The sequence below is a fragment of the Lipophrys pholis genome, assembly GCF_963383615.2.
Source record: "Lipophrys pholis genome assembly, chromosome: 1".
Taxonomy (NCBI): Eukaryota; Metazoa; Chordata; class Actinopteri; order Blenniiformes; family Blenniidae; genus Lipophrys; species Lipophrys pholis.
Genome location: NC_137635.1, coordinates 3,618,634 through 3,645,896, shown reverse-complemented (window position 1 = coordinate 3,645,896; position 27,263 = coordinate 3,618,634). Strand labels below are relative to the sequence as shown.

General features: G+C 41.5%; 3 protein-coding genes across 3 annotated transcripts in view; 2 read left to right on the top strand and 1 right to left on the bottom strand.

The window, feature by feature from the left end:
* The window catches only part of dock1 (dedicator of cytokinesis 1), a 175,801-nt gene extending 170,271 nt beyond the window's left edge, over positions 1–5,530 (bottom strand). Inside the window, exon 1 of the mRNA XM_080466196.1 lies at positions 5,349–5,530. Coding sequence (XP_080322322.1) covers positions 5,349–5,391 — 43 coding nt within the window. The 5' untranslated portion in view covers positions 5,392–5,530. The remainder of the gene's footprint in view (positions 1–5,348) is intronic.
* Positions 5,531–9,617: 4,087 nt separating this feature from the next.
* On the top strand, positions 9,618–19,760 carry LOC308121397 (uncharacterized protein). The gene is made up of 6 exons (XM_080482609.1): positions 9,618–9,693; positions 9,842–10,499; positions 11,764–11,827; positions 13,994–14,085; positions 16,011–17,358; positions 19,444–19,760. The coding sequence occupies exons 2-6, from the start codon at positions 9,942–9,944 to the stop codon at positions 19,650–19,652; spliced, it is 2,271 nt and encodes a 756-aa protein (XP_080338735.1). The 5' UTR covers positions 9,618–9,693; positions 9,842–9,941; the 3' UTR covers positions 19,653–19,760.
* Positions 19,761–19,929: 169 nt separating this feature from the next.
* LOC308119431 ((E2-independent) E3 ubiquitin-conjugating enzyme FATS-like) lies at positions 19,930–26,709 on the top strand (the record flags this gene model as incomplete). The annotated part of the gene is made up of 5 exons (XM_080479434.1): positions 19,930–20,034; positions 20,812–20,983; positions 22,218–22,281; positions 22,808–22,898; positions 24,879–26,709. 5 exons carry the CDS (start codon positions 19,930–19,932, stop codon positions 24,915–24,917), a joined length of 471 nt encoding a protein of 156 aa, XP_080335560.1. The 3' UTR covers positions 24,918–26,709.
* Between the last annotated feature and the right edge of the window lie 554 nt (positions 26,710–27,263).

Below are 27,263 nucleotides of genomic sequence, written 5' to 3'. Positions count from 1 at the left end.
CGCTAAAAAGTGTGACGATAAGACGTCCCTGTCATTGTTTTGTTAGCATTAGCAGTTGCACCGTCTTCATATGTTAGCGCTGTGTGCTCGTTTTAGATTATAATGTAACTTCTGTGTTAAATAGTCGTTGTAATACAGGCAGTATTGTAGTAGTGGGCATGGATGGAGAAGTTAGTGTAAATATAGTAACACACCATTGCGTTACATCCATATGAAGACGTTGTTCTGTAGGTGCATCATCGTCATTTTCATCTCGCTCCGCCGGGTCCGACTCTGGCTCCAACATGTATGGCTGGATGGACAAATCTTCCGTTGTTGACATTTTGTAAATAATGTGTGAATATAAAGTTTCTGCGCCGCTAGATAATTGTATCTGTTCTATCAAACTACAAAGATGGCCGAACAGGGTGAAGTTGAACCGAGTGTCACCTCTGCAACCTGGAGAGGAGGCGGGGTATGAAGAGACCGCCCCAAAACGAGTTGCTCTCAGAAGCACATCAGAAAAGGGGTAGGAAAGGGGCCTGTGGAGCTATAATAATGAGGACTTCAGACCCAAGCATTACAGTTCCGCTTTATATAGACCACAACTGTATGATTTATATGTAAAAAGGAAGGATTTAAAAGCATGATATGTCTCCTTTAATGTAACAGAAGGAGAATCATTCCCCCTTTATATATATTATATTATATTATTCATATCATATTTCTTCAGCCGGGACAACAAAAGCAGAGTAAAATAGGAGGTGTAATTTTCTAAACATATGGTTGGAATTTGTGTAGTAACTGAGACTGCGCTTTAATTGCAAACATATTTGTTAGCTCGCTGCGCCTGTGGGTGGGAGATGGTGTCTTTGGGAGTAAGGTTAGGGGCTTTACAAATGACTGCGGGCCTGAGCGAGGAGGCCAATGTGCCACCCACCGCCAACCTGCTCAAATTATTGGCAGTCCTGCATGTTGGCACAAGGGATCGGAAGATGTGGAGATATATCGACATATTTATCATTTCAGATAAGTTGCTTCAGGAAGCAGCATTTACTTTTTGACCAAATGCGTAACTGTAACAATAAAACAAGGAATTTGAAGCATCGCTACACAGATAATTCCACAATTCATTATTTGAGGTGGTATAAAGTTATAACACAAGAAGAAAAAACAACCAGGATGGTTTGTGCTGAAAGTTCAACAGTGACACATAAAACCAGCCGCTGGCTTTCTTTCCAAGTGTTTGCTGGTTTGCGTTCGAGAACCACAAGCCTCTGAAGTCTCTCTTAAAGAACAGAAAGATCCCGATGAAAGGGAACTAATGAGACAACACACGAAATTAGTGTCAGAAAGTATTTCCGGGTAAATTCATCACAGAGCCGTGAAATGGCTCAAACAAAATCCCCCCCAGGGTCGTATTAAATCACTTTTGAGATGCCACGAGAAATATTCAAGCGTCAAACCTGGCTGATGCAGGCAGGGTGGCATACGACAAACAAAGAGAGGTGTGTAATGAAATTAAGCTCATTGTCAAGTTTTGATGACTGATTAGCCCCGTTTCTTGTTTGCAAGGCAGTGGATCGAATCTTGTGCTCCATCAGGAGTGAGTTGGTACTCCTTCTAGTATTTGACCGATCGACGAGCTCAGCTGAGGGAAGTCTGGGAAAACAAGCAGCATTCTGAACATGCCACTGCAACTGAAGACATTGTTTAAAGGTGGAGGTTGAGCTCAGGCCTCAGGCCGATGGTTATACTCTGAAACAATGTTTAAAAAAAAAAAAAGCAATAACGTTTGTGGCCTCTAGTGACGATTTCAGAGGCAATCCGGAGCTCACTTTCCAAAATCAAGTCAAAGTACTCACCTACTCTGAGACCAAACCGGATGCAAGCGGATAAGAAGCCTTTCAACACTGTGATGTCTGTATACAGAATAAATAATAAAAGCTGCGGCACGTAAGAGCCAAACAATTAACATTTTGCTGAAGTGGAGGAAGAGACATATGAGCAAAGAATACTTAAGGTACTGAGGGTTGTGTTGAAGAGCGGCATCAAATTTTGAACACGTTGCAAGAAAGACTAGGAGAGTGGATGTAATGCCTCCAGCAGTAAAAAAAGAGAATAAAAGAAAGCATCCAGTGTTTTAGAGCGATATAAAAATTGAACCTGGAAAGTGCTTGGAAAAGCTTAATGTACCTGTTTACGTTTCACAAGCAGAGAACAGTCAGTAAAGTTTGCTTTATTGGAGCTACGGACAAACCAGACGAGTAAGAAGCATCAACCTTTCATTTCACACGGGGAGCAGAGATCTAAAGGTGAGCGTCTGTATAATTGTGCAGCAGGAAAACGTGGAATTACATAATGATCACTGTTCTTCGGTGACGGGGTGGATCGAAGTCTATTAGCCAACTATTTTAACCACAGTTTGGTGGTTAAAGCTGCCTCACCGTGAATCGCCATGTGGCTCTCGTACGGTTTGATTAAGATGAAAAATATCTGATTGATTACAATACAAATCAGTCGCTATAGTCAAGATGAATTTAAAGTTTGTTTTTCACGGGAAAAGCCCTCCATGACCGTAACTCCTTGTACCGTGTTCTTGAATTTAACATTGTTCTATGCGTGTGTTCATTATACATTTAAGCTTCATTGATCTAATATGAAAAAATAAATAAAAGATACTATTAATACTTTAACCAAGATATAACTCACACATCTAAATAGATGTGCTGCTTGAAGCTTAGAAGCTGGGGAAGACTTTAATGAACTCCTCTGATAAAACAACCACCACCAGAAACGCACACGGAGAGACCAAAACAATACATTTTCAAGTATTTGTTTCCTGCCTTTGGTTATTACATTGATATGAATTTATTATAGTTACCGTTTTTTAATATTCCTTCAAGCCAGACAGACTGCAGAGGCCGACTCCATACAATACTGTAATGTCAATCCAGTAGCGGGATAACAGAGCCATTAATAATCGCTGCTATACTCCGTGTGAGAAGACAGCAGCATTTATTATTAATTCTGCTGTGAAAAGACTGAGGAGGCACATTTCTCACACACACACTAATAACGCCACGGGACCATTATGAGAGCGGTAAATGACATGACAAAAAGGTTTTTGCGGAAACAGAAATAGGTCCGCAGCGAGACACCGGCAGTGGAAGAGGTTCTCGCCGAGTTGCTCATTAGCACAACTTGGTCAACACGTGAAGCATTAAAAGTGGGATAGCTGCACACCATACCGATCCCGCGCAGCAGCCGCTTGCTACTTCTTCTTTTTCTCGTAATGACTCATCCACTCCTGCGAGAACTCTCATCACGATTTTTAAAGAACCGCCATAATCAACGTCTCGCAGACGATTAGGTCTATAGAGAAAATCGTTGGGATCTGGACTGTATACTTTCCACGTACGCACACACGCACCCAACTCACTACATAATGCGTAAAACAGCCACAGGCCTGTGCGGTACGGACGGGGCTGAAAAACAAGTCATTTAGAGGAGCTGGAGGCTGGCATGCCAATCAACGCTTTGGTGTAACCTCCTCAGCATCCATCAGTCATCCGCGCTCTCCATGCAGCTGCATGTGGCACGGTGCCACTAATGGATGCAGCTAAAAGGAACTCGGTGAGCATGTGCTGGTGTTCGTTGCAAATACTAGAAAAAAGACGAAAAAAAAAACCTCACTGCGATGACTCCGAGGGAAAACACATGCTGCGAGGCTGATATAACAGAGTCGTCCCCGGGGATCCCAAGAGTGATTACCTCCATCACACTATTATTTCATGTGAATGTGTTCAGCCACGATCATAATTCAGTCCATCAAAATACAACTCCTCTTGTGTATGCAGCATTGAATGTTCAGCCCATCAGGAGTTTTGAGTTGTACTAAACTTGTATGTGCACGTGAAGTGCATTTTTAACATATTCAAAGGTAATCTCATCAACAAAATCCTGTGGTTTCTATACTTCAAGTGATATGAATGAAGATGTGCATGTGTGAGACAGAAAGACAGATTTCACTTATAGGACACTTTTTCCACTGCGTGAAAAGTCCAAATCAGTTTATACTGTTAATGACATTCACCCATTCACACACACACACACACACACACACACACACTGCAAGGCAAATCTGATGGATTTAGGGTTCAGTCTTGCTCATGAGCACTTCGACATGTGGGTGTAACACCTGCAATATTCTGATTGTGAGACACATGTTTACACTAAAGCGTTCATTCAAATAATTAATGCAATGTATGCGTATCAATTTGAAAAAGAAACTGCATGGAAACAAACCATTCATCTTTCTTTTAAACCACTTTGGACTGTAAAGAGAATTAAGAATTAAGAGATAGATAGATAGATAGATAGATAGATAGATAGATAGATAGATAGATAGATAATATAAAAATGTATTTAATTAATCCACTTGTTTTTCTTACTGTTTGTCTAAATGTAGTTTAGAAAAATAATGAAGATAAAAATTAACGCATTATTTTTCCTTAGCTTGTCCAAGTGTAGTTGAGAAAAAAAAAATAAAAAATTTTAATTAACGCATTTGTTTTCTTATTATGTGTGTCCAAATTTAGTTTCTTTCTCTCGGGGTAAATGTGTATACAAATGGACATCAACCTGTTCACAATCGGATATCGAAACTAATGTAGGTCAAAATAAATATATATAAATAAATGAACGTTTCCTTATCTGCAGTAAGACTGAACCAAACATCGACCGGGTAGTATTTATTGTTTTGTTTTGTTTTGTTTTCTCAATGGACCTCGTCCACACAAAGCAGATAGTTGTTGTGGGCGTCATTAGATGAAGGAGAAAGTGGGATCAGTTCTCAGGCCAGATTTCAGCCTTTCAGGAAGTCGCGTATGTTCCCGCAAGCAAAACCGGAGAGCCGAAGCGGCCAAACACAAACAAAAGTCACCGCAGTTCCAACTTTTACGCGCAGAAGTTGTGAAGTTAGTTACTTTGTAGCGCGAGGCCGCGGAACACAGGAAACTGCGCTCAGACTAGGCGCGCCTCTAACAATTCCCAATCCACACACACACACACACACACACACACACACACACACACACACACACACACACACACACACACACACACACACACATCTTCCTCACAAAAGACGCACAATCCGCGTTTTACATCTCGTGCAAAAACTCACTGACAAATCCCCTTCCTGATTTGTACGATTTGCATGCACGCACACTCTGCCTCGGGAAAAAGTAAAAGTAAAAAAAAAAAACGCGTTTTAATCACAATCCCTCTCTTAACTTGTGCAATCTGAGCTAGGACGAGCTAACGATGGAACCATGCAACTTTTTTTTTTTTTTTTTCTTACGCACCAACTCCATACTTCTCCCTCTTGGTGGGCACCCAGCGAGACATGGTCCGTGTCGGGGCTTCCCCGAGGCGTCGTCCTGCCCGCTGGAAGAGAGTCGGGACGTGACCTCCGCTCCGTCTGGGCAACTTCTCGCTCAGTTTTCTCTGAGCTTTGGGGAGCTTCCCTGAGCAGCCATTTTCCACCAGTGACAGGACGCTCCGCAAGGGGGAGGAAGGGAACGCACACAACTTTTTTTTTTTTTTTTTTTTTTTTTTTTTCTGCCTGTCGCCGTCCAGACTGCGAGCCGCCGCGTCTTGTCCTCACACACACTGTTTTTTTTACACCGCCACTCAATTCTGAAGTCACTTCACAGTTGTTAAGTAGTGCCATTGAATCGAGCCATTCTGTATTTAATTAGGTTCCATTCATTTGCTTTAGGAACCTTTCTGTGCCGAGTCTGCATGTTCTCCCTTTGCCTTGTGCAGGTTTTCCTCTGGTAATCCAATCTTCTTTGTACATAAAGTGACTAAATGCATTGTAAAAAGAAAAACAAAACTTTATAATTTGATATATGATACAGGACACAATTTTACAAAACATTGCCGAATAAAAGATTTCAAATTCCTGAATGAAAGGGATCAGAAAGAAAATTAAACACACATACCCTCCTGCCCCTTGATCTCAATTAATCCTGACCATCAAGAACTAAAAGCAAACAGCAAATGAACAATTAGTCCAAGCACCCTACAAAGCCACTCTCGCTTATGTTATTGTTAAAATCAAACAAAAAATTGATAAACAAATAAACACCTTGATTCTCCTTTGTCATTTCTTTGAATTTCAATATTGGCTTTGTTTTAATTGCTTAATTCTTTTTACCTACCTTGTGTTTTCGAACCTTTTGAGTCCTTGTCTAGTTTGTTGCATAACTTGACCCCTTTTCTTCCCTTTAACCAAATTGCAGCGTTCCCTTTGTGTAACTTTTCAGTGATTGTAACTTTCTCTTTCTGCAAATTTATTTTGGACATTGTTGGGTAAAATTCCTTTATGTCCTTCAGGCATAATCTGCACAATACTATAATCTACTTTGACGTGAAAGTTTAGTTCAGGGAGCCACATACAGTCCAATCTCATCAAGTTGAGTGGGCCAGACCAGTAAAATAGTGTCATAATAACCTTTAAATTTAGACTTTACAGGTTATCTTTGTAGTGGTGCAGAGCATGTGATGAAGATGTCTATATTTTTTCCAGATGTGACATGAAGCCTATTTTTATCAAACCTTCTGGTCTCAAAGACCTCTCCTATAGCTGTTGCATTATAATGACCAACAACATTGCCTATAACATGCATATATGCCTGCTGTTACAAACTCACCTTGACAGTATGGCTTTGAGGCAAGTTTCCAGTAACAAGATAACTATCTTTCATAGAGCATCGCAGCTCAGCTCATTTTCTTGGTGGTTTGGCCGGACTGGTGCCTCTTGCGGGCCAGTTTTGGCCCACAGGCTATATGTTTGACACCCCTGATTAATATCCAGCACCTTTCAACATTAGATAAAGCGATGAATGGATGTCATTTTACTCAGGCTTAACTGCAATTTACTCCCTTCAAGCCAGTGTCTTCTTCTTTCTTTAAAGTCTTGAACTGAATGTAACCCCAGTTTGAATTATTATGTGAACCTTTTGACCTGGAGCTTTGCAGAAACCATCCATCCACCCATCTTCCGTCCTGTGCTGGGTCACAAGGTCCTGGAGCCAATCCCAGAGAACTATGAGTGAGGACACGACGCCAGTCCCTCACAGGGCAAACACACAAAGACAGACAACGTCACCACTCACATTCACACCTAGGGGCAATTTTAGGTTCATATAACCACACGTGCATGTTTTTGTTCCATGGGAAGAAAACAGAGTCACAGCAGGAAACCCACATGCACAGGGAGAACATGCAAACACCACACAGAAAGGCCAGTATTTGAATCTGTGACATTCTTGCTGTGAGGCACCACCATGCAGCCCCTGTAGAATATATTCTTTTAACAGAAATTATCCTGCTTGAGAGCTGCATTCTTTTACAAAAGAAATTGTGTGTACTTTTGCATGCTCTCGTTGACACTGTGGTTATAATTTATATATATAAACTGAATGGAAAGGTGTAAAAAGCAGCACTTTTACCCTCAAATGAGTATAATTTAAGCAATATATCACTAGGAAAAATACCTTTTTTGAATTTAATTGGTGAATTTCTCTTAGATTCTTTTTAACCTGACCACTGAAGCTTGTTAAACCATTAAGCAACTATGCATTTATATTAAAAAAACAAATAGAAATGATGATTATCTGAAAAAATACATGAATTACTTCACTGGTTTTGTGTTAAAATGCAACTTTTCATTTACTGTTTGCATTTTGATGAATAATACCATTGGTGGCACAGTCATGTCATCATCAGACAGTAAAAAAAAAAAAACATCCAGGTTCACCACTTTGAAGTTTCTTTATGTGTGAAATTAGCATGTACTTCTTCCTACAACCCTGAGACATGCACGCTGGATTTGGCAATTTTCAATGGATCTCAGAGATCCTACTTGGACATGGCCGGAAAAAAAAAAACAAAACCTGATGATTCCAAACACAACTGAACCTTCCCAAAAGATATATATATATATATATATCCATATATATGGATTTTCTTCCAAAAGCGTATGGATATTGTACTTTTTTGTCTAAAATACACTTTATTTCCAATTAACACTAGTTAAAACAACATTATTTCATGATTATGTTTCATTTAATTAAGAATAAATCATCAAGAGACCCACATGAATGGCACACATACTATAAAGCAACCTTCGAGGAAGAACAAACTTTCTATAGTAATCCTCTGAACAGGATTGTATTATACAGTATAGTGACATCTTCCTGTACAGCATTACTTCAACATACAAAGAGAGATTGTTCCCTCAATTGCCTGAACTACAGAATAACAATTCATACTCTCGCTCTGTTTAGTTTCTCTTTGTGTTGTCATGCTGAGCAAGGCATACGAATCGCTCCTTAAAGCTGTATATGACCAATAAAAGACAAAAGAGGAATATATCTGATGTACATTTAAATATGCTCGTTTTTCATGATCTTGTTTAGTTTTTTTGTGCAACATATGCTTCCTTAACTCCAGAACCCCCTCAGTTTCTGACCTTTGGGTCTCATGTCGTGCACTTGTTGTGTTGGACTCTCGCCAGCAGAGGGGGCTGCTGTTTTTGAACTCACTGAAAAGACTCAAAAGACACACAGTAGCTTTTTGTCTGTGGATACAAACAGCTACTGTATCCCTTTCAGATCTCGTCTTTTTCTCCGTTATGGTTTGTGATTTGTTTTGATGTCTTCTCCAGGCAGCGGAGACAAAACAAAACAAAACAAAACAAAAAAGCAAACTGGTATCAATTCTCTGTGTCGCTTGTTTAGAAGGTGTCTCGAAGCCAGTCACACCAATTGACGGTGAAGAAACTTCGGTCTTATCTGTGTTTTTTTTGAAAGACATTTGGAAAATGCTAATCCTCCCAGTGTCGCTGGAGTTGCTTTGAAAGACATCTGGAGACTGTTAATCCACTGAGACACTGAAATTCATTAAACATCAAAGCGAGCTCCTTTCGGAAGGAGCTGTCTCTTTGGCAGATCTTGTGTTTAACTGCTTTTTAATGAAATCTGCAGCGAAATCTTGCGTCTCGCCGGAGGCGAATTCCTCTGTCTTGTAAATACCCTCACTCATGCTTTGTGGGACATCATGTGGGTCACAGTTGCTTAAGAGAGGACACTGGCCCATTTTGAGACAGTTATGCTGGAGTCACATGGCTCGGGCAGAAGGCTCCAGGACAGCGACGCTTCATCAGCAGGCCACAACCACGGGATCACAAGGAACATGAGAAACGGGGGAATTCGACTAAGAGGATTTCCGAAGCAGTAAATTAGTCATGGAGTGACATTGATAATCTGCTCATTAGTGATGATTTGTCATTCGTAAGGACTGATGAAGTTTGATCCTTTGTTTGAACCTTTATTTATGTGTCTGAATTGAATATACCCAAAAATAGATGGCTTTGTGATTAATGACTGAATGTTCTCTATTGAAATGGAGACCTAGTTACGTCAAACACAACACCAACAACCTTCTCAGCCCACCCATCTCTGTTTCTTCCCATCTTCCCCTCTGTTTTAGATGCTCAGTAACTCTTTTGTTTGCCCTCGCAGTGCTACATGCCTGGCTGGAGACAGTACCCACTAGGACCTATCGAGACAGAGGGTGTTTACGTCCTGAACACTGACTGACAAGACTCGGAGTGGAAATAGGATGATTTGTCTGTCACTGGTGAGTAGCAATGTGATGCAGGAATTTATGACATGTCTTATGATCACATTCTCAGCTGCGTTGTACCGTATCTGTAACAAAAATGATTTGATTCATTTTCCCAAAGACAAATTTTATTTTTTTTCCTCCCATGCCCCTGGGTATAAAGTCTGGTGGAGCTGGGGGATTCTCATTAATGCCCTCGCTGTAAAGCTTTCATCGAGGGCCGAAACCTTAGAGCTGCGACTGGTTACCTGAGCTGCAGAGAGATGACTCTCCGCAGGCCAGCTGCCCACCTGGGGAGAGCTCCCGGCTGGAGGAGATCAGGAGACGAGTCCTACTGGGAGAGCTCGCCGGGTGTCTCCCACCCGACCCGAACACCTCGACCCCAGAGCGCCATTGAGGGGGGTCACCTCGACAGCTGGTTGGAGCACCTGCAGACGCTGCAGAGCCAACTCAGAGCGCCGGATCATGACCAAGAGATGGGCTTTAATGAGCGGACAACATCCATGCCTGTTCTGAACAAAGAGCCAAGCGGACGTGCCTGGAGACAGAAGTGGTTTCCCCCGTTCAGCAGGGGCTCGTCTTCCCCTGGGAGCTCCAGCCTGTGTGAGAGTTCACTGGGGAGCCAGGAGTCCCTCCAAACTGGGTTCGTTTCTTCTCCAGAGCACAGAGGGAACTGGGAGAGAGCTCATATGATGCAGGCCCCCAGTACGGAACAAACTCAGCTCAGTTATCTTGCTCCAGTCAAAATTGGGTGGCTGCCAATCGAACGAAGAGTGATGATGGTGGACGACGCAAACAAGCAGGACCAGTATTTGGACCACGTAAGCTAAAAAACACCTGGCACTCTCAGAATATTAGTAGCAATGTTTTTATTTCTACTTTACATTCAGATGATACAGATCAAAAGATTAAACTATAATACAACCTACTAGAGTTTAACAACCTCTTTGCTGTCTTAACAGATTATTTGAATCCTTATAAATTCTCTCTTCATACCTTGTTCAACAATTTTTTTTAGTGTGTTATCATTTTTTTCCATCACTTAGATTTGTCTCTGACACCGCCTATGTGCACGTGACTTCCAGACATCAGCGAGGCAGGCAGGGTAAACTCTGCAAGTCTGCACTTAAGTGTTGTGTAATGGAGGTGACGGCGCTTTGTGCCAGGCTAGGCAGAGTAAAACACACAGAGTGCCACAGAGAGCCATTTGTAGTCAAGTCTCAGTTACCCAGGGTGAAGGCAACGCGTCGGCATCCTTTGAAAGCAGCTTACTCTGCAGGAACTTCGCACATTCGCAAAAGGTTTACGAGTCATTTGGAGCTGTGGCAGCAGAGATGGCGCTCGGTAGCTCAGAGAGGATGCAAGTCAGTGTACGAAGATAATTCAATGGGAGTATTACCCTGTGAATAGATATTATAATCTTGAATCAATAAGTTGCTGTGTTGTATCAGATCTTTTGACTCAGTTGATACATAAACACATCCCGTATGGTGTGACTTTACTCCTGAATAAAGGTCTGCGTTGATATCTTATTGTTCATTCTAAACTTTCCACACAGCGCTTCCATGAAAAATATGTAAAAGATAATCATTCTCTCTTGTGTGGTTCGATTATGATTATTGGAATAGTTTAAATATGGGGAAACACACCTACTTTGAGACAATCAATACCACTCTCATGGCTGTTGCTTATGCGAAAACAAGTGAAAACAACTAATCTGGTCTTTATCATTTGTATACGATAAGGCTTTAGACCAACAAGGAATAACTTTACTTATGACTAAACTTGGACAAACATGTCCTGCCTTTTTTCAGTTTATGTTAAAAACTATAGGCTGCTCCATATTTTAATAAAGACTGAGTATGGGAGGCATCAATGCTTTAAATTACTCCAAGTCAGTGCTTTAAGTATTTAGATCAACCCCTTATAAACGGTTAATCCAGACACGGGTCGGGAGGGATCGAGCCTAGGAGAGTGATATCAAAAGTGTTCATTATGCGGGTCAAGATGCCATTTTATCAGATGGCAAAATGTGAACCTATTTCAAGTGAACAAATACTAAAGCAAAGACGTGGATTTTTACAGGTGAGGTTGAAGCAACCTATCACGCCAACATTTCACAAGACTCAAGCAACACTAAAGGCACAAGGTACGTATGCAAATCACTGCATGCATCATTCAGCATTAATCAGCTGTTTGTTCAGATGAGTATAGGGTGGAAAACAACTAATATCAACAAAAGTACAATTATGCAAGGGTGATCATTATGCAGGACCTATACCTACGAGCCATATATTCATCCATCCATCCATCGAGGGAGAAAGCAGGGTACACCTTCGATAGGTAGTCTTACATCACAGAGCCCGAAAGCTATTCACAAAGCTGAATTTTAAAGAAGCACTGGTTTTTGAGAACAGAAAATTCTCTGAAGCACACAAGGGTTCAGTTTCAATTCATGTTTCGTGATTGATCAACTCCCTAACAAATATGGCCACGGGGTAACTGCAGGGCCGGGTTAGGGGGGAACAAGAGCTTATTTCAGGGCTGACTTGCCACATACTTTACCTGCCTCTAATCAGGCGCTTGCAGCAATGTTGCCTCTGTTGTCTTTCAAATGCTCTCCACCCACCAACTGGGGGATCACTTCAGACGACATGCCCCCAAAAAACAAAGTCAATTTGAAGTACAACTGGTCCTGAGCATTGTGCGATGGTGTTCTTGGCAGCACTGCAGGCAAAGGAAATGGGTGCTATTAAGACTGAAAAGCTGATGAGAAAAGAGGCAGGGTGGGGGTGGAAGCAAGAGGCAGTAAGATAAGGGGAGATGCAGACTGATTGGAGAAGGAGCCCTGTTAATCTTTGAACATGGCAGCCTCGCACTCCCTGGATTTGATCTGAGGTTTGATCTTTCAGCTTTGTCCTTGTTTATACATAGATTATCCTGTGAAGGCTCACGATGCTTACAGAAATCTAACTAGCAACTATGGCAAGAAACAATAAGTTTAAAAAAAGCATTAAGTTCTTTAACGCGATATATAGTATAGTTACATGCACATGATGGAGGCTGCAGTGTTCTTAGTGATCAGTAATACCCAAATCCCATAATACTTCACAGTTAAAATTCCCTGTATCAGTATCAGTGCAGGAGTATACAATGGCTATGGCTGAAATACCAGCAGTTGGCTGAAAAAAGATGATGAACAAAAGGCTGCAATCTGTATGCAGGTCAGTGTCTACAACTCCACATCTGAAGCCCAATAAAAGTCAAACTGAAATTATTCCAATATGAACTGACTCAATTCCACTGCAGCTGGATTTTTTTTTTTCATTATTTTCCTCTCATTGTGGTAGTCACTGACATCCCTTGCAGAAATGGTTTTAATCAGACTTGAGGTCTTATTGAAAGACTCTCTGTGCCCTCTGCCTCCATAAAAGTCACATTTAGCAAACTTGAAATAGACTGATGTTAATGAGCAAATGATAATAAAAATGGATCTTGTGCTTCAAGGGCCTTCATGTTTGGCAGGCTGGTTAATTTACACCCCGCTCACACTTTGAGATAAAACTCATGCAGATGACGAACAAATTGGGAAGGTGGGGACTATAGACAGTATTTGCCATATGGCCCTGCTTCTTTATTCTTCTGTGGGATATTAAGGTCAGCTGTTGATTCAGAAAAATGGTAATTTGACCTCAGCTACTGAAAGTAAGAAGAGAAGCTCTTTCCAGGGGGTGGGGGGGGGGCTTGAGTGGATGTGGGTCTTTTCATTGTGAAAGTACATGGACATATAGTGGTGGCAGCAGGTGGAGTGAAGTGCCAGGTGGGCTCGAGCACCCCCCCCCCCCCCCCACACACACACACACACACATACATACATACACCTGCATCCCACCTCAAAGCATACATCTGTATTTTTCTATGTTTTTAGCTGTAATCATATTTGCAAAGTGGTGTAAAACGGAAAAAAATTAGAAAAAAACCCACTATAGATTATGCACATAGTGTTTAGGGGTTATCCTGAAGTGAAAGCCTGTCACCATGGTAACAGCAGCAGGTGGTAATGCAGCCAGACAAGCAGCCAGTGCAGCAGAGTCAGGGCTGAGAGGCAAACTAGTCAAGTTTCTAGGTCTCCTAAGGAAGCAGAGATGAAGCTCTGTGGCGGTGTAAGATTCACTTTACTGTGCCAACGTCAATTATTGACAGTGTCAACACAGCCACGAGAGACTCGTGTGTTTGTATGAGTCAAAGCCAGAGAGGGAGCATGTGTTCTGTGAGGAATGTGACAGTGTGCCACTTGTTTTGCCTTGATACATAGATGGAGAGGTGGAGAGAAGTCGCACCAGCCCGAGTGCTTCGGTTACAAAGACGTGGCAGACACCTGATCAAATCTCTCCTATTGATAAACAGGTAACTGATAACGGCTTTCTCTTTTTTTTTTTCAACTGAGCATTGGAAATATAAAGGAGACGATTTGGGGGGAAAAAACTGTAGATGATCATGACTGTTGTCAGCAGGCTTGTGTGGGTGAGATGGAGCAGAGTATGACTGTCTAGACAACAAGAGGAAATTGGTTCTTCTAATCTCAGTATTATGCTTCCATAATGTGTTCTGAAGCTTGGGCCAGTAAGATTTTAGTATCAATTCAATAGATGCTGCTTGTTGAATTGATGCGACATTTGACCATCCAATTAGTTTGAATTAGCTCTAAAGTTTACAATTCGTATACCGGTAATCTTATATGAGAGATATAAACTTCTGTTTGTCTCCTTGACTTCTACTTATTCATATTATGAGCAGGGTGTCTTGATTATTATATTTCTTTTAGAAGCTACACATTTATACAAAGAAATTAGCAGTTTCTCAAGGAATAGAAAATGCCCACAAAGACCTAAAAAACAAAAACAAAAAGACTACTGTGTGAAACCTAAAAACACTTCTATAAAAAGAGTCTCACTGAAAAAGGTCAGTCATAAAACAAAGAGATCACTGTGCAGGCAAGTGCTCTGTATTAAAGCTGTATTTGCTTGTGAATAAACAGAAATCTCACTGTCCTTATGCCTTCAAAATATATTGCCTGCATGGACTGCATGTGTCTAAAACAAACCTGGGCATGGTTTGGCCTGCAGGCCACAGGCAACCCTCTGGCTGTCCTTGAAGTACCGAGAAATTAAGAGAGGGATCATACAAGTTTACATATCAAATAGAAAGTAAATGATGCATGCAAAGCATCTGCTTTAAAATTAAAGGTGGCAACTTTACTTTTTAAGTGTATGTGATTCATGCTGGTAAGTATATCCTAACCAGTTTTGATACTGTAACAATTTGAGTTTCCAAATCTACATATTGTACAGATTCAATATAGTTTTAGTTTGTCATGCGGTCACTCTTCCAGGACAATTAATGTGCCCGCTCGCGATCTGAAGCAATGAAAATTGAGACATGCTGTGCAAACTAACAAAACTACATCAACAGTGGATGTGTCAAGCTGTAATTAGAAAAATCTAACTGCCCACAACCATCATTTACATTATATAATTGTCATAATTATAAATAATGTAATCTGTGATTTTGTGCGCATGTGACTTTGATCATAAATGCACGCAAGTGTTTCTTCTCTGGGAACCAATTGCATTCTCCAAAGCAATCCATTTCAGCCAAAGGGCGTGCAGAGCCATGGTCAGAGCTGTTTTGAAAATTAAACACCCTCCAAGGATGGAAATAGAAACGTTAAAATCTCACACTTCATGCTCCACTGCTAAATGAGGGATCAGGGAGGGATGTCACGTCTTAGACCTGCTGGCGTTTGGAACAGGGACATATCAGTATCTCTCCATGGTCCATAAACACCATCAGGACCCTCTCGCCCAGAGGACCTGCATCTTTGCTTTTCGCCTCTCAGTTTGAATTGAGGATAGAGTTTCATTGTTATTCTGTGAGGGATAAGTCACGCTGTGTGCTGGCTTCGGCTGCTGCTGCTTCCATTGCTGGTGGGGCATTCACTGAGTCAAGCATGGGGAGAGTCATCTGACTAAAGAACAAACAGCAAAGCCCTCAAGAACTACAAGACAGCTGACCTGCTGGTGAAAAGTAGCATTAGTGAGATGTCATATTGTCAATATCTCATGCCATATTAAATGAGGTTATGCTCCATTTTTGTATATGCAACTTGAGTTAAATTTGGCATGAAGAATGTACAGCATGTGCTCTCTGGTACTGATCATGGCAAAACATTCAGCTTAGGATATTCTCACCAACAAAGGGGTAGGATGGGGGTTCCCATGCCTGATTGAGGCCATTTGTCATATATAATTTGTTTTATCTACATGCTTTAGGTGCCAGAAAAGCAGAATTTGGTTTCCAAAGGAGGCGAGAGACCTGCAGGCTGGCAAGCTTTGAGGAGTCGCTGGAATACCAACAGGGTGTTAGCTTTCCCAGGAGGCAGTAAGTCCAAAGAGCTCCCCACAGGAACCAGCTCAGACCCCAACACAAAGTCCCTGCTGACAAAAACAACAAGCACCGAGGCCCCCAAGCATTCTCCTCTGAATCGAACAACTTCTGCTGATCTCTACAGACCACCCACTCTACCACAAGGGACAAACCCCACAGCGCCATGTAAGCCACACACTCCTTTGCGCAGACCAGGCAGCTCCCAGCCTGTGAAGGCAATCGTCCCTTTGCGTGAAACAAACAGCACACAGCCTTCTAACATACAAACAAATTCTGCTGTAACAACGCTTATCCCTCAGAACAGAGCCGGCTTCTCGTCCATCACCATCTCTTCCAGGAAAGTCTGCAGATCTGCCAGTCTGCCAGGCTCTGGAACCTCCACCGCCAAGTCCAGTCGCTCTCCTTCTCCTCCCATGAACCACCATTCCACTATGAACCCGAACCCTGGGCATGTGACAGTGCAAAGGAAGGCCACTATTGTGAAAGTGACAGAGAAAAGGGTGGTGTCAAGCCCCGGTCCAAGAGCAAGAAGGGCAGGGACACCGCCGGCTAACTACGCTTTGGACACAGTGGTTCACAGAAGAAAAGCTACCATCATCAAAGTGACGGAGCACAGGGAAAGGTACAGTCCAGCTCGGACACGGTGTAGCCATCCAGAGTATAGACATAGCTACACGGAGGGACTGTATCAGAACAACAGCACATGGAGTCAAGGAAACCCCTCACAGAGCAATGCAGCGCCATCACATCACCCAGTGATTTCTAGACAAGACTCAGCTGTGGTACCGAATGCAATGACTGCAGAGCCAGAGAAAAATGGTACAGTGCACAGATCCACTTTGAGGCTTTTTGTGAGTAACTCCCCCGCGATAGCAGCACCTGCTTCCTCAGAGGTTTCCTCGAAGACTGTTGGACGGAGATCGGACAGGCCACACAGGCCGCTGAGCTGGTATGGCAATACGATTGGACACACTGAGCCATGCAAGGAGACCGTGACACTACCAGCTGCCAGGAAATGGAGCACTGGGCTTCCACAAGAGACCAATATCAACCCTGTGAACCCCGGCGGTAGTTTCATCAGCCCGAAAAAAGCAGGAAAAGAAACTGGTCAGCTCGTAACAGACACCCTCAAACCAAATGGAGGCAACAAAGAAGAAAAAGACTTGATATTGCCACAACCAGAGGATACAATGAGTACAGCGTCCCCCTGTCTGACTCTCATCAAAGCCCCAGGTAGGTTTCTCTGTCCTACTTTGACAATTTTCTTTTCAACAAGGCTCCTTCAGTCTCTGATCTCTATTTTAAAAAAAAAAGAAAGAATAACACCTATGTCTGAATACACTCTCCCTCTGTGCCACTCGTGTGTTCCAGCTTGAAGTTATGACAAACACTCTCAGATTTTGATACTGTCTCTCATCTTTCATTTGTTATTGATGGGCGTTATTGAAATGTATCGGGATTACTCCTCTATCTGCTGCCGTGACTGCAAATTGACACGAGGGTGAGACATCTGCGTTGATGTCGAGTAACATTGCTGTGATGCAAAGGCCCCATTGGCACCTAGACAATCTTTCTCATTTTCACCTTCTTTCATTTTCCCACGCATCTCTTTGCATGCGTAATCTATTCCTGCGCCTTTTTTTTTTCAACTGCAGCACAAGGAAAAGCTGAGAAATCACAAGCTGCTAAACATACTGAAAATAGAGTGTTAGTTCGTGTCAGACTCAAGTTTGAAATTCACATCCTGCTACCCAGGAATTGCATCTGCGTGTTTCCTTGCACTAATCTGGTTGGCGTGACATAAATCTGTTCACTTTCTTACATTGCAAAGGAGTATTAACCACCTGGGCACTGAGATCCATCATCATTAAGGTAGCTATTAGCTTAAAAGCTAGTTTATTGCTGCAGCCCTTTGAAAAAAATAAATAAAGAAATAAAAAATGTGATTAGACACAATAGACAAAACGCCACAGTTGGCCAGGACTGCTGGAAAGCGCATCATTGGACAGTGATGGGAATTTATTTTAAGTTTGCAGATTTCAAATTCAATTTGAACATGAAAGAGAAAGAACATTTGACATATGGTTGAGGTTTGGTAGAATACATACAGCGCACAGCATAGATGCAATATCAGCTGCATGCAGCGTTCTGGAGATCGTCCGGGAGTTTGTTTGAATACAGTGTAGTGACAGCATACAAGCAAAAGTTAATAAGTAAAGAACTTGAGAAGTGCTGAGCTGTGTGTTTTTGAATCGAGCAAATTAGCAGTTGTACCCTTCCTTCACTCCAGATACAAATCAAGATAACGGCCTTGTGGAAGCAGTTTCATGTTCAAGATGCAAATACTAGCAAGAAAAAAACCCCAAAACAACATCTTTCTTCTCTCAGGTTGAATAAAGTCACTGAGTTTTGAGCTATGAACAAGTGTTGGCAGACAGCGAGGTTTCTGTACGTACAAATAACGAGCTATTTGGAGCTTTAAAAAGCTTTTTCTGTTTACGATCCCCAACAATGAAGTGAATAAAAATCTTTCCTTGGGCATGATGGATCTTCATCAGTAAAATACAGCATCCAAGTTTTCTTCCAATGTTGACATGATATAAATGATCAGAAACAGTGAAATAGAAGACTTACTGAATATTCAAGGTGTAAGATCATGTCAGTGTTCCCTGTCGCTATCATATTTTGAATTTTCTTCTACTTTTTTTTTTTTTTTTAATTTTAATTAAAATTGGGACTTGTTCTTGCATATATTAAAGCAATTTTGTAAATCCTTGTTTTTGAGGTTTGAAACCTGGAATTGATCCAGTCATAATTAAGTCCAGGTTTTAAGTCCCCACCTAAATTGAAGGTTTGAGGGTGTCTTTGCAAAGAGTCTGAACACTATTTGTTTATTTATACTCTCTAAGACAGCCAGTTCAGTTCACCATTTGGAAAATGTGCATCCTCAGGTGTATGTGTGTGTGTGTGTGTGTGTGTGTGTGTGTGTGTGTGTGTGTGTGTGTGTGTGTGTGTGTCATTATGAATCCGTTTTCAGTTGAGCAAATGTGCTTCTTCCTTCATGATGTCTTTTCTCAGTGTGAAATTATTAATTATTCTTTAATCACATTCATTACGAGTGTCGTCAATTAATTACAAGCCCCAAGGCATCATAATTTAAATTAAATGTTTGATACAGTCAACTACCAACTGAGGCAGGATATTAAATTGTGTTTGAAACTGGCCCGTGGTGCACAGCGGCCAAACGGTCACTCAATGGCAGCCGGTGTCGCCGTTTTACACACTCCTCTGTTACATCAAAGCTGTTTTTCATTTCAGATCCCCACTCCAATCAGTCTCCTGAGGAAGTGCTTGCCCTCAATGCAGCGGCCATTATTGCAAATATCAAACTCCAGAGACAACTTAGTAAGAAGGAAACACCAAATGGCGATTTAGAGAGGGACTGTGCTGCATCCCCTCTGGGAAATACGGGTATTATTACTCCTTCTTTACCCTCATATGTACGCATAATCTCACACCACTCATAAAACGGTGATCTTTATTGCAAATAACTAAAAATGTTGCTGCTTCACCTTGTTTTTATGGTTGTATCATCAATTGAATCAATAAAGATAAGGGAGAATTCTTGGGCTCTTACATATTGGTCGTATTTGAGTTATATAAAGAAATAATATGTCGTGACAGGCCCAAAGGGCTCTTGAGCAGCTGTGCATCGCACTCAGGCGTGTGAGGCCAAGCCAGGTGTAAATGAAACTCAAACTATTTCATTTCTCTGCCTTGCTAGTGACAGATGAGGGAGAATGTATGAAATCCCCATCCGATCAAAGCCAAGTCCAGTGCCACAACCATGCTGGATTCGTTCCACTGAGTCCGGGTGCTGAAAGGTCAACTGAACCTGTTTCTCTCCAGGTGAGTTCAGAGAGATTTTTTTCTTTAACCTAATTAAATAGTGAAACACAAACTCAGGGATATCGAAGATAAACTAAGACATTTTCCAAAGTTGTGAGTGACCCTTTAAAGCCAGGCAGCATCCATATTCATCAAAAACTAGTTAAAAATCAAAAAACAGTGCAGGAAAAACTTAGGGAGAATAAAACTTGTGGTCATAAAGTTGGGCAAAACTAAGACACGTGGACAAACCTGGAGGAAGGGCTTGACTAGACGCAGGCGGAAACACTGAAGATATACTGTATGTTATCAGAGAGGAATCGCAGAGGAGCACACAAGTCATAAGACACTAGAGACAAGAGAAAGTGTGCATAAATACAACCTGCAGACATGCAATGCAAAGTCAGATATGACCTTGAACACAGACCTCCATGTTAATGCATAAAAATGTAGAACTAAATCGTTGAATTCAAAACCATCCAACACAGACTTGACATGAAACAAGAACATGGGGAACAAAACCAGAACCAGAAACACATAAAGAAGACGCACACATGAAAAAGTTAGAGAGATAAATTAAGAAAGATCAATTATGTGACATATATTCGCGGTTGTACTCAACACACAAAGGAAATTATTGTAATACTGTGCGAAGTTACCCAAGTGACATATTTCCTGGTGCCTCCAGACATTTGGGACACCTTAGGGCTCGATGTTCAGGGCTAATGGGAGCTTGACATACAGGTTGGGCCTCAAATGTTTTGTCAAGAAGGGCAATGTATTTTATGGCTTTGGCAGCAAGCGCTGACGAGGTCCAGACCAGACTTCATCAGTCGCTCTCAGGGCAGAGTGCGTCGGCTGGAGCGAAAGGCGCAGGACAGGAGGGAGCTGTCAGATTCTGTAGACCTGCAGCCGGATGCGGCGCCCGGGCAGAGGACAGCCCACGGCGCCCGATCAACCTCCCTGAATGGTAATTTGTCCGCGGCTGATCTCACCTCACTCCTCCACTGTACAGTCCACTGTCACCGTGCAGCTGCGGTGGCTGTGTGCCACAGGACTAATCCCAAACACACACAGTCAGAACAAAGAGCGCATAGGGACTGGTTTCTGGTCACTCCGTTTATCCAAAGGTCATAAAGATATTACACTCCTGATATGTTTTTCTTTTTTGGATTTAGTTAGTTTTAGTCATGTGTTATATATATAAGTTCAAAACATCCCAGGCTTGGAAGCATTAACTGTGCGGAGTTTGCGTGTTCTCCCTGTTCATACATGGGTTTCCTCTGAGCACTCTGCTTTCCTCTCGCTCTATAAAATTGATCTGAGATTAATTACCTAATTTGAGATTATCTAACATTCACACTAAATGGGTACATGTGAATGTGTGTGTGTGAGACCTCTCTGTGTTTGCCGTGTGGAGGTGAGCTGTCCAGGTTGTACCCTGCCTTCACCCACCATCGTCTGGGCTTTGCTCCAATCCCCCACAACACTAATAAAAAGCTGTATAAAAAATTGATGGATAGACTATTAAATGCTTCCATTGAATTCCCAGTGAAAAACCGAGCGAAGAGGAATAAATCAAATGAAGAGGGAATATGGATCCAAACACGGACGGTATTTTGATTATCAAATTCTTATAGAGCTTAATTTTAACTGACTTACTGACCCCACCGACCAAGAAATGCAATTAAAGTCAAACAACTTTGTTGTTTATGCAAAACCGTCTCAATTGAAAAACAAGATGTGGAATGATTTCCGGTGTTTGATTTCAGTGGAGATATTTACATGGCCTTCAAATGTCATTAAGATCTGTCTTATTAGGTTTCCATTTAGAGTTCCAGACCTCACACAGTAAACGGTAAGAGCTCTAAATGTTACGAGCAGAGATTTTGCAGCACTCTCTGCCCTCTATTGGCCACAGCAGAAATCTGCAGCATTGAGTCGAGCTTGATTTTTGTTAATCTCTCACTAATGTTTATTACAACGTCTGTGTGCGGTGCAAGTGAATCTGTCCTGTAAAACTGGAAGGAGAGTTCCACTTCTGTATTGAAAGTAACCATTCATATCCTGAATGGAGATGCGATTCTTTTTTTGAAGCTTTCAGTTTCCTCCAGCGCCAGAAGAATCATGTCTGGCCGCCTACATTGTGTGTACTCCAATATTTGTGTGTGAGTGGATATGAGTGAGCCTGCTTGTGTTTGCAGATAACCTTTTCAGATCCCGAGACCGAGCCAATATCTGGAAAGATATGCAGTCCAGGCCTAAACAGTGAGTCCCATCCAAGTCTCTACTTTTTTTTTTTTTTAATCCAAGTCTCTACTTCTCTAACAGCAGATTTGTTCCTAATTCTTGCATGACTTATTCCGTTCTGCAAATGAAAACTCCACACAAAATGTTTGCTTTAGATTCTTTCTAAATTCACTTCCTGATGAGGAAGACACTGAGGATATTAGATGGATATCAAATGACATACTGTAGGTGATTATTTCTCAATATATAAACATCGCACAACATTTCAACAGTACACTGAGAAGTTTAGCAAATCATAAAAGGCTTCAGTCACACAACCCACACATACCACACACTGCACATCCCACAAATGCCTGTTCATTACAAATAGAGAATAAACAATCTTAACAGTATTACATTTCTCGCCAACAAGTTTTGTGACAAAAAAGGAATACTCTACTAAGAATTTCCTTATTTTGTGTGCTATATTTACTTTAGTGTTTCATCTTTAATCATTAACTCAACCAGGAGCCGTAAAATACTACAAATAACCAATCTGTTCCAGAACGCTTGCAGAGATGAAGAGAAGAAAGGATGAAGCGAAGAAGCGGGAGATCTGTTTGAGCAACAGACAACGAGTTGAGCTTTTCAAAAAGGTAACACTCCAATGACTTTTTCTTGTTGAATATCTTAGCCAATTTATTTTGACTAAATAGTTGTTAAACAGCATCGTGCAACGTGGTATTATTTCATTTTGTACTCCTTTGTAAATAAGCTGAAGGCAGGGTGAGAACACACCTGCTATACTTAAATTCACAAAAAGCAGATCTTCCTGTTTTATCTCCCTCAATTTTTATAAATACATATATTGGGGGTAATGGTGCATTAATATGTAATTTATACTCAGCATTTCAAAACAGCTTGGCTTATACTGTCACAAGCACCTGCCCGATACACTGGACAGAATGTTAACCGTGCCCACAACCCATAAGCAATTGAGCAAGTAATAACACATCTTTATCCTACAAGCTCAATTAAACCTCACAAAGGGTGAAAAATCATGCAGTAATGGCCAATACTAAATGATTTCTATCCTGATAATGTTGCTTTTGCTCTGTTTGAAGTAACGCATTCAGTGAAAATAGTCAATTTAAATGGGCAGCCCACTCAGTTTTGGTTAATTGAAAATGAGTGTTTAAAGTTGGGCACATGAGGTTGGCCTGAAAGAACATTTTCGCAAAGATGTCAGAAACACAAAAAAACGAATTAGTCATATGGGATACTCAACCTATTTGGTTTGGGGTTTTTTTGTTGTTGAAATGAACAGGTTGGCCATTTTGTTTTTAAATCTAATTACAGGCTATACAACAAACACAAAACACAAGCAATGTGTCTCTTTTTATACTGCTGTAATGATAGTAATAGTATTACTAACTATCCAGGATAAGGTCCTGTAATGATCAAAACTATCCGTACAGCTATAATTTATCCATACATCTCACTTTATTCAACAGAGTATTGTCGTTACAACCCAGACACACAAAAGCTCACATTTTCACCTTTAGTCAACATTTAGTCTCAAATGTTTGCGGACAGGCCACCAGTCCGTTACAGGATATACAAACAGTCACACAGTTTTAGAAAAATCTACTAACCGGTATTGTAAATGCACGTTGTTGGACTGTGGGAGGAAACTGATAAAAAACAAAAAACAAAAGCGTAGATATAAGCACTACACCACAGTCAAGCATGATCATGACTACTGAGATAGAAAACATCTTTTATTCCTTTTGATCTTTTATTCCTTTTGATCGAAGCTGTAAACAATTGAACATAGATTCCAAATACCACAAAAATACAATACGTTTTAAGGATGGAGTAACCTGTAAAAAAAAAAAGACTCCAACAATGCATGTATTACTCCACTGGATGTCGCTGTTGTCAAACTTTATAACATTTTATTCAGGATTCTGATAAGAAAAGCTGCTTCTTTATGAACTAACTCCATGTTCAGCATGTAAAGTAAGTGTTAGTGGTTTTTACGACTATAATAGAGGTAATCACCCTTTTAAGAAGCGGGTTTGTCTTGCATGAGGGATTGCGGTCTCCTTGTCTCACCCCGCACCCGACACCCTTCCTCTCATTATGAGGAGGACGTGTGAACAGTCTCATTGTGCAGAGTGTGTGAGGCCCGTGTTCCTGCTGAAACAAAAGGCCCTTCAGTGGCATGGAAAGCTACAGTGCAGTGCCACCATTCAGCCAAGCTGCACACAGAGTGGGTGCCCCCACACAGCTGCCCCACCCACACTGCTGCTGTGGCAGATAACGTGAAGAAGAACAGAGGGCAGTGCCAGAGGATGCAGCAGTGCGAATGAGAGAGAGTGGCAGGTAGCAAGCTTCACACCTGTTTGTTTACGTGGCTGCTGAGGCTGGAGGAGCGCTTGTGTGTGTGCGTGTGTGCGGGTGTGTGTGTGTGTGTGTGTGTGTGTGTGTGTGTGTGTGTGTGTGTGTGTGTGTGTGTGTGTGTGTGTGTGTGTGCTTGTCCAAATTACAGAACAGCTCAGGGATGTTTGTGTGATCCCGAATGGTCATCTATCACAAGCAATGTGCCATAAATGCTTATTGTCCTCTTGCAGAAACTGCTGGCTCAAGTTCTTCAGAGAAGCAACAACTAAACGGCAGACTGCACAGGAAGACGAAGAGGAGGAGGAGGAAGAGGCATCTAACACAACAGACAGGAATCAAATCTCATTGATTCTCCAAGATATCACTCAAACTCACCTTACGTTCAAGTCCTATAGCCTGTATAGGTTGCCGTCAGTATTTCCTGAGGGTCTGGCAAAGTCCGAACACTTTTTGCACGTCGAGAAGGAACCTCTTTCCCAATTGTCAATCTATCTAACTTTCTAATATCTGATTCATCCAATTCAGGATTGAGGCAAGCTGGAGCCAATTAAAATGAACTCTAAATACAAGGTAGGGTGTAACCTGGACAGGTCGCCATCCCAAGACCAATACTGAAAGACAGACTATCAGACACACACACACACATACACACACCTTCCTGCAGGCAATTTGGAACCAGCACTTTACCAGACAGGTAAACATGAAAACAATGGGATTGAAACAAGGTTTTCTAGCTGCTGGTAGAGAGTACAAACCACTACATCATTGTGTTGCCCCATTACTTTGTCTTATTCAGAGCAAAACTGAAAAGAATAATGAACTTGCAGTCATAGACAGGTTAAAAGGGGCAGTAGCAGGTTAATTGGGTTAAAGAGCATGCAGTGCACTGAATATGAGCCATGCACTTTAGCAGAGGAGTCATCAGGAATTCTTGAATATATCATCAAAACAGCCTCAAGTGCTTCTGGATTTCCTTTAAAGAGTGTCATATCCTTTGAGGAAAACAGATGCTGCCTGGCTTGTTTGTCCTAACTAGCCTTCTGGTGCGCAATTGCAAATGTAGTCACTGGTTTGGCTCACACTCTTACCATCCAAACCAGTGGTTTGGGCAATTTATTAATGTTATCTTGTTTTCACTTTATTGCAGATTGCCTTTACTTTCCAGAATACTTAATGTAATGGGATGCAGAGTGACCTCTTACTGCACGATGAAGTGCTGATGTGCACACACGCCCACTTTCACATGATGTCAAGTAGCCGTGTACGACGACCAAATCATTCATTAAGCCTCACAGGCCCATCCAACACAGCCTTTGACTGTTATCCTCATTATACATCCAATAAGCAGAAAGAAGCCCAAAGTGGGCCCTGCCGTCATTCGGTGCCAGCTATTAGCCGTAAGATGGAGGAATGTGACCTCTTCTCATCGGAAGCGCCCTGTTAATGGACAACGGCGTTCAATGGAGCCTTTGTCTCTGTGTGTGTTTCATGATGGATTGGTCCTCTGCCACTGCAGATTTAGCTTTGTGTGTTTGGATCCAGACTGAATGTGCTGCTCGACTTCATGTCGGATGAGGGCAAATCAAAAGAGACATGTGAATATTTATTTTTGGGGATAATGGACAACAGAGCTGAAGCTCCTCTCATTACTCTTAATTGTCGTTTTACTCATTAGCCTCCAAGTTGGAGTTATTTCATAGTCCAGCTGTTTCATCCGCCTTAATCTACAATGATGTCATGTAGAAAACAGATGCTCGCTACTATTTTTGGAGATCTTCCTTTATGTCAGTGCAGATGCAAGTGGGTGTATTAATTTGGACTGTATGATAATAACAGTATTCAGAGTTCAAATTCATAATTTGAGATTAGAGAGAATATTAAGAACTACATATGCTGTTGGATGGGTAGTGACTATGTGTGATTTTCTATTTTAGCTGTGTCTATCCGCTGGCCTCCTTCCAAAGACGGCTTTATTGTGCAGTGTGATTCAATACATAACATAGATATTGGTTTCAACTAAGTGTTTTATATTTCTATTTAATTAAAAGTATTTTATATCTGACTTGTGTTTTTTTTGGGGTTTTTTCCTTCCATCCACATAAAGGGAGCAGACTCAATAAAGTTGGAATACTTGTTATCTGCCCTTGCACATTAACAGAAAGACCTTTCTGCTGCTCCTTATCATCTTAAGACCAAACTATCTGCTCTTGGTGCAAACTCGTAGAAGGTCAGCACTCGGAGAAATACTGTTCAGTAATAATTCATATCTATTCATATTCTATCTTGACAGAGGACTTTTGAGAAAAAAAAGTGTTTTCTGAGTGTTGTGGCTCACAGCCTGCCCTCTCCAATTTTAAAGGAAATAAGGCAACAATAAGATGTGCTGAGCTGTGACTTCACCTCATCCTTCATGCTAGGTGCATGTCGCCTTAAAATGTTATACCTTCATTTTCCTGTGATGGAGGAAAAGAAGTATTTCGGGGTGGATGAGGACATCTGCCTGTTTTGTTTTTTTTTCCTTTTTCTTTTTGTTTCCTGCCTGAATTCAGAAACAAGTGGTTTGTGCTGAGTGCATACAATCAGCCCACATCCATCCATTTTTTATTTTGTGAATC